This window comes from Poeciliopsis prolifica, unplaced genomic scaffold (assembly GCF_027474105.1).
Source record: "Poeciliopsis prolifica strain line A6 unplaced genomic scaffold, Auburn_PproV2 SCAFFOLD002, whole genome shotgun sequence".
Taxonomy (NCBI): domain Eukaryota; kingdom Metazoa; phylum Chordata; class Actinopteri; order Cyprinodontiformes; family Poeciliidae; genus Poeciliopsis; species Poeciliopsis prolifica.
Window position 1 is genome coordinate 3868856 of NW_026562377.1, and position 10533 is coordinate 3879388.

Genomic DNA, 10533 nt, shown 5'->3' on the forward strand with positions numbered 1-10533 from the left:
AGGGTGCTGTTTATCCAACCGCATATTATGTGCACAACTGCGCCCCCATGCGTACTTCCTTTTCATTTCAACTAAAATCTTACGGGAAAATAGATTCTGATTCAAACGTCTCGTTTCTGAAGAGTCAATTTTACTTTAGATTATTGTCTTTATTCTAATGCCAGTTATAATATTGAAATGTGAGTATCTTTCTTTTTGCTTTTATTGACGTAATTCAATAACTCAATTCCTTCTTCCTGAGTAGGAACTTTTGTTCTACCACGTGCTTCCGGTCAGCTTCTCGTCACTTCCTCCCCACGCGAGCTACATCAAACATGTGAGTGGCTGTGCTACGTTGTATCTTCGCCAGATAATTCCACGTTTTTACACAACTAGGAAGACATTCTTGATCTTATTGTTCTCCACAGTTTTACGATGGAGTCAGCAGAAGAGGACTCGATGCACGACCAGAGTTCAGAGGACGAAGTCAGTGACTTATCGGATGGAGAGGTAGGTTTTATGTTAGCATCAAAGGTGCTAATTAGCTGAGCAAGCGAATGAAACTCGGACTGGTGTTGGTGTATTTGTTTTTAAACACTTTACGCTCTGGTTTCCAAACCATGATGTATCTAACATTTAAATGCAAAAATAAAATGATTTTGGGGCCACAAAAGTCTGAGTTATATTTTGCACAGTTTAATCCACCACCTGAAATGAAGGAAGAATATGATCCTCTATTCATTACACACAAAATAGTCTGTGTTTAATAATGAGATATTATGGGGAATAGTGATGCCAACGATAAACACAATTGCCTCACTACACTAAACTGCTTTTTAAGTGTCTAATAAGAGAAATATTCTGTTGATTGCAAAATAAAACTGTGTTTTGACTAATTGTGGAAACGTTTAAGATTCATTGGTCTGAATGGAATATCTACAGAGAAAATGCCACAGATGGACATAGTTTTATGTGCACTGTCTGGAGTTTTTTATGATCTTTGGAAGAATGTAAAACATGCTATAAATTGTAGTGTTTAATGACTGAAAGTGTGGTATAAATGATTATACAACATTTGATGAACATTATATGATTTGTGGATATTTACACTTTTACTGTTTAGTTACATAAACTCTGTGTGCATTTCAAAGCTTCAGGAAGCTTTCGCTAAAGGGTTGCTGAAACCTGGGATGAATCTTGTGCTGGAGAAGAATAAGAAACTTGTCAACAATGTGGTGAGTAATTTATATCCACAGGAGTTAAGAATACATGTAAATAACATTTAAACTCTTGGAAGCTTTTAATGTGACCATTTAATTTGGAACAAACTTCCAGAAAACTGTAAAACAGCAGAAACCCTGACTTCTTTTAAATCGCAATTAAAAACACACCTGTTTAGAATTGTTTTTGAAATGTAATATGTAACAATGTATTGTTTATTCCAGGATGCATGACTTTGTGTTCTTGTGTTTATGATGTAAAGCACTTTGAAATGCCTTGCTGAAATGTGCTATACAAATAAAATTTGATTTGATTTTGATTTAATCTGTGTATTTTTTATTTTTTTTTTTGCAGGAGGGGTTGAAACAGTGCCTTGCTGATTTCCGCAAAGACCTACCTTGGGTGGAGAGGTTAGACATGACCAATCTGCCAGCTAAAGACGTTGTCTCTGAAACTGAAATGAAGGTTTCTGCTGAGACCAAAGGAGAACTCGATGCAGATGATGATTTCCAACGAGAAATGTTCTTGTAAGTAGTTGCTAGTGAGAATACAGAAAAAATAAGTTTCCTCCAACTGCCCCTGTTGTCTTTTCTTTTTCTGTGACATATACCAGTTTATCCGGTTATTATTTTTATTTTTTTGGAGCTATAATATACAAGAACAGCCTTCAGAATATTTTTTTCTAGCCATCCTGTCGTGATCTGTCACAGATGTGGCCTATATCTATGTTGACAATCATTTACTGTGATTTATTACTCAGTTTACCAATGATTACTAATTGTTTGACACAATTTATGTTAAACTCCAGCTACCGGCAGGGGCAAGCTACAGTCCTGGATGCCCTGCCTCTCCTCAAAGCGCATAATATAGCCACTAAGAGGCCGGATGATTATTTTGCAGAGATGGCCAAGTCAGATCAACAAATGCAGAAGGTAAATTGTTCATTTTTCACAAAAGCCTGTCCACTTGCAAAGCTGCATTGTTTATATACTTTATATACTCTAATCTTTGATCATTGCTGTTCAAACTACAAAAAAGTATATATATATATCTATATAGATATATATATATATATATGTATATTTCTATATATATATAGATATATATATCTATATCTATATATATATAGATAGATAGATATATATATAAATATATATATATATATATATATATATATATATTAGACTTTAATTTTTCACACTTCAAAAACAAAAATTACACAGGTCTGTTGATGTTTTATCAGAAGTTATTTAAATGCACATGTTTTTTTTGTTTTTTTTCTTTCTTTAGATAAGGCAAAAGTTGATCACAAAGCAAATGATCCTGGAAAGGTCTGAAAAAGCCAAAAAGCTGCGTGAGCAGAGGAAGTTTGGGAAAAAGGTTTGTTTGTGCCTTTCTTTCACAAAATGTTAAGACACATTTTCCACTTTAACAAGAGCAACTGTGTGGAATCTGATTGGATGTCAGGTCCAAACAGAGGTGATTCAGAAGAGACAGAAGGAGAAGAAGGCTATGATGTCAGCAGTAAAGAAATACCAGAAAGGTGGGATTTTTACATCTGTAATTTTTTTATGACTTTCTTTTTATAGTAACGTATTTGTTTATTCTGCTTGGTAGACGTGAGTCTTTTATGGGTTTCATTTCCTCTCTAAATTTGTCCTTTTGCCTTATAGGAATGACTGACAAACTGGATTTCTTGGAAGGAGACAAGAAAGGATCTAAGAATTTGTCTGATGGGTCAAAGAAAGCTTTAGCCAAAAAGGGGTAATTATTTTCTCCATATGTCTCTTTTTAAAGCTGCATACTTCTTCTTTTTCATTTTTATTAAAGCATCAACTTGTTTTGTTCGTGTCTTGTGACAGCAATAATGCTAAGCGAAAATTCAAGGATCAAAAGTTTGGCTTTGGAGGTAAAAAGAGCGGGAAGAAGTGGAACACAAAGGAGAGCTTCAACGATGTTTCCGGTTTCCGAGCCAAAATGGCTCACGACAAGGGAGTGAGGAAAGGCAAAGGAGGAAATAAAAATAAAAATGTGAGTGAAATGCACATAAAATCAACAGATATACTGGAGGAAACTTTTTGTAAAATGACTCCTAAATTTTTCCATTTGGGTTTTCAGAAACGTCCAGGCAAGTCTGTCCGCAGGAAGATGAAGGGTCGCTCATAAACTGGACAGGATTTGGACCTCATTTCTTGGGCAGGATTAAGCAGGACACTGTAATTTGGACTACATGTATATATTTTATACAATGTAATTAAACGTGGAATTGTGTGTAGATGTTGAACACCATAAAACACACACTTTAAGATGGATCCTGTTCAGACAGAGGTAAACTGCAGACTTGGCTGAAAACACAGTTTTCCTCCAGGCATTTTCAAGTCATCTTTTATTGGTCATCGAATGATGGTCTTAAGGCCATTTTTGGAGACCACATGTCAGTATCTACTCCAGCTGCCATGCTGTCTAATGGATACCATGTATTCTGACTTTGGGATACTGTTTTTGAGTTTTTCTGAATTTGCCCCTGGACTTAATAGATTCTCTGATGTGGCATGACCTTTTATTACCAAGCTGCTGTCAGTTTTGCCTTTGCCCATTCATTAGTATGTAATGTGTTTTGTATAGATTTGTGGTTTACTTTGAGAGTAAACCTCACATATGCAAATAAAACAAGAATGTTTTAATGATGAACACAACAGATCTGTTCTTACGGTTTAATCGCCACGCTTTTTGGTAAAAAGAGCAAGTTGAGTAATGTCGGTCTTACGTCGTGGGAAGTTGAATCTTTGGTCTTCACGGTCTTGTGGAGGCTAGTGGGAAAGAGTAGAATTTGAGATTTGAGTAACACTTGGAGATTTGTTTCATTTTGAATTATAAAAATACACTGAGCATTCTGAGAGAATTTACTATATTCTATTATATATATATATATATATATATTTCATTTCTTAGTATGATTGGGGTTTCTTGGGCTCTTGGCTTTAAATTCTTCAGAGGTCAAAATGAGTGAAGACGCACAGAATCTAAATGCTAAAACACCAACACAAAATTTCAAAAGTTCCTGATTTGGGAGCTGAATCATCTGCTGAGGTTTGTCTGCTGTGTCTTATAAAATCAAGTCAGCACAGCTGTTGTGTAAGTAATTTGACAGCACTTCATGCTCTTTCTGCAGTCATAATTTATAGTGATAATGCAGATTTTCAGCAGGACTTTGACATTCCCACACTGCTGAAAGTACCGATACATTGTTCACAGATACCTCTGTGCTTCAATGGCTATCAAACCCATTGAAAACCCCTGGGGTAATTTGAAGAGGAAGTTGAGACACTGGAGGCAACAATGCAGGGCATTTAAAGGCCGGCGTGAAAGTAACCTGGACTCCCCTAACACTTTAGCATAGCCACAGCTAATCCCCGCGTCACACAATATTCAAACAAAAAGAGGCACAACCAACTTTTGTGTGTACACTGGACTTTCATTATATTGATAAAACCGGTTACTCCTCACCAGTTGACTGGCAAACCATCCAATCTCTTGACTTTCAGTGATGGGTTTGGGGTACTTTAATGACGGTGCCATGCGGACCCTTCGGTAGGCGTCAATATAGGTTGCTGTAAAAGAAAAATAAAATGACAATGTTTTTTTTTTTTTTTAATTTAGAACAAATATTTTCTCTTCAGTCTAAATGAACTTACTGTCCTCTGCTAGTGATTCCGGTGGTTTTTTGCACATGGGTTTGTCAGGGATGACATGTACTATAAGAGAGAGGTTCATGAAAAAACTCATTTTGAATCAAATAGTTGAATGTATTTAAATATAAATGCATTCAGCATAGTAAAACATTGAAAAAAAAAAAACTTACACTCAGACAAGAGTAAGTTATCATTTGACTCTGTTCTTATTTGTAAACTTTTATTGCAGCAAATGTTTGTTTCAAAAATTATCTTTAAATCCATAGTATAAAATTGTTTAACTGAACTTGAAGTTTCAGTTGACCAATTTTGCTATAAATTTTAGGCTTATGCTTATCTGTTGGTTGTCAAATCTTTTCAGCAGTTCAATGAGTTAATCTGTTGAAAATATTTGACACGTATGAAGGCAATGACCTTTCACCTTAGTGTTTTCAAACATCTGCATCTTATCATTTGATATGGTAAAATTGGAGCTGTTTCATTGTAGCTGGAGTTACTGTTACATGATGTGTTTGACATTTAACTAAACTATAAAGTGTCACTTAACTTTCTACTTCTATAGAGGAATCATAAGGTATAGTTTTATCCATCTAATTATCTAAAAAGAAATGCCATAGTAGTAAAGACAATAATGAATTTACGGTTCATTTCTGACGCTGTAGATTTAATCATTGTGAAAAAACGAGGAGTACAAAAATTAGAAAATTTGAGATTAATCTCAGATTTTTTTTCCCTCACAAATGTTGACTTTTGGACCTCAAAGTTTTTCTAGAAAACTTTTGAGGTTAATCTCATTCCTGAATTTCTTGGCGGAAATGTACTCCAGTTTTATTCAGCCCTAACAAGCCTTCGCAGTTTATCATTTTAAACGCGTATTTGTGATACAATTCTTTGTTTTTAGCGCTCGAAACTTAATTGAAATTGTTTGTACTATTTACATACTCACAGTGAATATAGTGCAAACTATTTACAGCCTGTGTTCATGCTTTACTTGTTTTGCAGAAATTAAAAGGGGAGAAACAGACATAACTTACACTTCCTGAAAGGGTTGATGCTGAACTCGGTGTGCAGTTTTTGATATCGCCGCTCTTTCTTTACATTCTCAACGTGAATTGCGTTTAGATGAACCAGGTCCTTTTCCTGCCTACCACCGGCCATAGTTGGAAACAGCGCAGCGGGGCAGCGACCCTCTTGCTTTGGTTGACGAGTTGCGTGTTGCCTAGCAACAGCGAGCGTTGCTTTAAGTTGCAGTTCCGAGGCTCGAGCGCAAGATGGAGCCACGCGCCCGGCAGTTAAAAAAACAAAAACAATCTATTATTAAAGGAATATTTTGTACTGAAATAAATTAGAAATTGCGCTGGGAGAATGAGGATGAATCTGCTATGTACAGCCATTCATAAACAAAAGCAAGAAAAATGGCAAATATCAGAATAGGTTACTGAAAATAATAATAATAAAATAAAACAAGTTAACTTTCATTATACTGCATATTTATTTTGGCTACTGGTTTTTGCAAAAAAAAAAAAAAAAAGAAAGAAAAAAAACAGCTTGATTTCTTCATATTGCAAGCAGCTTCGGATATGTATAGTTTAGGTCTTTGTATGTGTACATGACTGACATCAAGATCAAGAAAATTATTCTTAATATACTGGGAATTATTTTCACTATAGACTTTATTGTCCTTTCACTCCCTATGGTTATGAAACTATATTTTTCAAGTAAATGGCATGGCATAAGTAAATCCTATTAAATTAATGGATTTAGGATGGTGATAACCAAACTGGCCACCAAACTGGTGGACATAATGGTGATAATGTCCACCAGTTTGATTACTTAAATTCTGCTTGCTTAATTGCAAATAAATTTGTATTTTCCTCTTTTATCACTGTTTTTGGAAGCTTCCAAAAACACATTTTACTGTGCTTTTGACTAATTGGGGAAGCCCAGATAATGTGGCTATGGCAATGTGAACCTATTTAGATTAATTCACAATATTTGACTTAATGTCAAAACAGAGGCATGCTTCAAACACTTCTGGTGTGACATATTGAAAAACCGGAAAGATAGTAAGACTGAATACAAGCTGTTACTAACTATTTCTGACTTTTGGAATGGATAAACATTTAATCAATGTGAACATTTCAAATTAATGATCAGAAACATATTGACACCTCTCCAGAAGATTCATGAACTTCAGACACTTCAGTAGTGTTTATGGTGAGAATAAAATTGTGTTTCACAGAATGCTGATAACGCTTTACTTTCTCTTTTTTTTAATGTGATGACACAAATCTCTCTTATATGCCACTCAGATCTTGCTGCAACTCAAAGCAGCAGACAGCTTAGTAATGGTTGCGATGCATAACTACTGGTTCCTGTCTCATAACCTGATTCGTGCCTTATTGGCCCCATGTGGAAAACATATAGGAAACAAGCAATAACTCAAACACCGGGAGGCTTTGGCAGAAGATTTCATTGTGGGTTTGTGACATGTCCCATGTGGGTTTTGTATTTGTGTGTGAGGAGGTCTGAGTAATACGTGTAATGGGTGGAGGGGAGAGCTTGCGGTGCCGCGCACCAATCCGTCGCTCCTGTCATAGTGTCCAACCACGTTAATGTCAAGGGAGCTTTTAAGCTTGCAGGCAGTGTGCAGTCAAAGGCCAGTTTGTGAGTTTGTTCAAACTCCACTTGCCAGAGGAAGAACTACAGGTGGTGTTTGAGTTGATCGAATATGACATAATTTTAGTCAACCTATCTCCCCCTCTGACATACAGAGGTGAAAGAGAGTGTTTCCAGCCATTTGAATGTATTTTAACAAATTAAATCTAATCTCTTGTGTCCTTTGGGTATTACCATTTGGGAAGATAAAACTGTCTCATTTTAATATGACTCAGATGAGGTATTGCAATTAAAATAAAAAAAAAAAAACATAAAAAAATAAAATAAAATGAGAGCACAGTTCTGTAAAGAGCAATCCCATCGTATAATTAAATAGCTTTCCATTTTTGGTGTTATGCCACTTCATCAAGATGTGTAATTACCACAAGGAAAGTTTAATATGCATGTCTTCTCTTTAACAATGTTTTTGCACATGAGATTTACTGTATTTTTTAAATTATGCAATAAATTAGAATAATTAAAATTAAAATAAGGAAGGAGGAGTGTTATTTCAGACAGTCGATCTCAGAAATGTCATGACAAGTGAAGGCAGAGATATGAACGAGCCAAAATGCTAACAGTAACTGTTGTGTGGCATAGTGAAAATTTATTTAAAATTAAACACGGGTATGAATGCTTATCAAACTAACAGATGTAAAAAGAAGCCTGCACAAGACAAGTGCATGTCTAGAACTCAATTAACTGAAATAGATGAGGAGGATAACTAATGATCAGGTAACCGGTGGAAAACATGAACTACATTAACAGAGGCAAGTCTGATCTGAGAAAATTAACAGGAGAAGCAGATTAGACAGACTACTGGAATAAATGCAAGCAAGAAATGAAACCTGAAATCAAATGAATGAGAAACAGAACCTACTCAACACAAATTAAACTAATGATAAGAAAACCTAAATATGGATACTTGAGCATAACAAGTCTGATGCACAGGGATAATAGTAATCAAAACTTGTAAAGGCAAAGACAAGACATGAACAAAGAATCCAAAAATAGAGTAACTTTATTAATGAAAATAGCACAATCATCAAGACTCTAAATACTATGAGGACAGTAAGCCAGAAAGGTTTAAACTGTGAACATGACAGGAATCATACTGTAGTTTAACTCTTCATAGCTAAGAAGAGCTAAATAGAAAGCAAGACAAGATCAGAGACAGAAGCAGAAAGCAGACAAAGCAGGAGAAAAATAAATTCAGAATTCTAATGTAAATTAAGCATGAACAAAATAATCCAGATTATCATAAAATAACCTAGAGACATACTATTCATACAAAATAATCAGATGTATATAATTGTGCTCATGTATGTGGCTGTCATCTTTCCTTTATTCATCTCAATTTGTGTCAAATAGAGCACAGCTGCTGATGCCGCCCTGTCCCACCCATAAATAAATGTGAAAATTAGTATAAATACATTGGAGGCTTCCACCCTGTGTCCAAATAACCATGACAGAGGCACTGGGCAAGTCAATGAAAAGGAATTTTATAAAAAGTGAAATGTTGGTGTTCAAGGTTGAGGCAAGAAAAAGTATATTTGGAAGTCACTCCTCTGGAATTAGTAATAGAATGAGGCATATGTTGTTAATATGAGAGGAGCAGAATTGAGATCACTGGCCGAAATTAAAAATAAATGATCTGACATTAAGGTGGATGTCAAGAAGAAAGTTGCTGCACATTTCTCGAGTGTTTCAACAACAGAGGAGGCTCAGAATTATCAGAACTGACTCCACAGAAAGGAAGAGTTGCTGCAGTGATCAGGAAGGCGGCACTTTCTGCCAGCGCATGAAGGGGAATTGGACATGTTAGGTATTGGTGTGTATAATTTAAAGAACTACTCTAATAATGCTGTACCTAGACTAATTAATATCTAAACAATTGAATATATTGCAACACATAATTAAGCAGATTGTACACACTGAGTCATTCAAGTTGATATTTATTGGCAGGTCAAATAGAAACCAGGGAATGCATCGAGAAGGACCTCAGTCTTTGGTGCTCACCAATTTGTGCTGCAATCAGAGGGATGCTGTCCAATCCAAGAGGTACATTTTTGCACTGAATTAAAGGCAACAAACAAGTTTTTTAGTGATATTAGTGGGTCAGTAAAGAATTAAAAAAAATAAACTGTTTGTGTCCCCATGTACGCTCACTGTTCTGCAGCTTCATTGACCTCAATTGAAGTTGCTGGCCTTCATCAAGCAGAGGCAAACCACCAAGCTGTGCCTTATTATTTAGCACACTGCATGTTAGTTCAATGCAAGATGCCTTCTGTGGGGTGTAAAGCAGGACACCACCACTCCTGTCCAAGCATTGCCCTAAGACATGCTCAATAACGGACCATGTGGCGGCATGCAGCTCATTATATCCCTGCTCTTGTTTCATCTGGAGGATGAAGAGCAGAGAGGTAGCAAGTGGGTAGCCTTGGTCACCTACGGAAAGGGGATGGATTAGAATCAAGCCATTTAAATGGCATGAGCAGGAATCAGGAAGACCACACAAATGATAAAGTACAGGAAATGCAATTCAGAATTAGTTGCACAGTTTTTGAATGAAAATGCTTCTGATTCACAAAGGCAAATTTATATTGCCTTTGTGAATCAAGGCAAGGTGCACCAGAAGGTGCTTTTATAACAATATTAGAGCAATTGATAGTACCGATTACAGGCAGAAATGAGCAATTTGATGTTTGCCTGTTCAGCCAGAGTGCAAGGAAATGTCATATAATGGGAGAACATCTGAATGAGACTTGGAACAATACCAAAATAAGTTGTCTGTGTGTGAAACCCTGAGCCTATAATTTCCTCTGCAAAATCTGGTGAAAGCAGCATCATATTTTATGATATGGGGAAGCTTTTCTTCAGCAAGAACAGGAAAGCTGCCAGTTTTTATTGGATTTAGTCTGCATTTCATTTAGTTTAATTTTTTGCATTGACTGTATCTGCTCAGCTGTTTGCAAAGTGCATA

At 35.9% G+C, this 10533-nt stretch overlaps 2 protein-coding genes across 2 annotated transcripts; one reads left to right on the forward strand and one right to left on the reverse strand.

Moving 5' to 3' along the window:
- Window positions 1-301: 301 nt before the first annotated feature.
- Window positions 302-3896, forward strand: ebna1bp2 (EBNA1 binding protein 2). Its single transcript, XM_055045384.1, has 10 exons — window positions 302-316; window positions 408-489; window positions 1131-1214; window positions 1555-1727; window positions 2009-2132; window positions 2491-2580; window positions 2668-2743; window positions 2874-2964; window positions 3063-3231; window positions 3319-3896. Exons 2-10 carry the CDS (start codon window positions 415-417, stop codon window positions 3364-3366), a joined length of 930 nt encoding a protein of 309 aa, XP_054901359.1. The 5' UTR covers window positions 302-316; window positions 408-414; the 3' UTR covers window positions 3367-3896.
- Window positions 3897-3900: 4 nt separating this feature from the next.
- Window positions 3901-6120, reverse strand: cfap144 (cilia and flagella associated protein 144). The gene is made up of 4 exons (XM_055045417.1): window positions 5927-6120; window positions 4896-4955; window positions 4708-4811; window positions 3901-4010 (listed from the first exon to the last, which is right to left on the reverse strand). The coding sequence occupies exons 1-4, from the start codon at window positions 6048-6050 to the stop codon at window positions 3915-3917; spliced, it is 384 nt and encodes a 127-aa protein (XP_054901392.1). The 5' UTR covers window positions 6051-6120; the 3' UTR covers window positions 3901-3914.
- Between the last annotated feature and the right edge of the window lie 4413 nt (window positions 6121-10533).

Bases quoted from the DNA above. Each gene is read 5' to 3' on its own strand.
- ebna1bp2 (XM_055045384.1), top strand. From the start codon at position 415: ATGGAGTCAGCAGAAGAGGACTCGATGCACGACCAGAGTTCAGAGGAC. The intron at 1,728-2,008 runs GTAAGTAGTTGC...GTTAAACTCCAG, and splicing joins TTCCAACGAGAAATGTTCTT to CTACCGGCAGGGGCAAGCTA. The intron at 2,744-2,873 runs GTGGGATTTTTA...TTTGCCTTATAG, and splicing joins AGTAAAGAAATACCAGAAAG to GAATGACTGACAAACTGGAT.
- cfap144 (XM_055045417.1), bottom strand. From the start codon at position 6,050: ATGGCCGGTGGTAGGCAGGAAAAGGACCTGGTTCATCTAAACGCAATT. The intron at 4,956-5,926 runs GTAAGTTATGTC...TCTCTCTTATAG, and splicing joins CATCAACCCTTTCAGGAAGT to TACATGTCATCCCTGACAAA. The intron at 4,812-4,895 runs GTAAGTTCATTT...TTTCTTTTACAG, and splicing joins GGAATCACTAGCAGAGGACA to CAACCTATATTGACGCCTAC.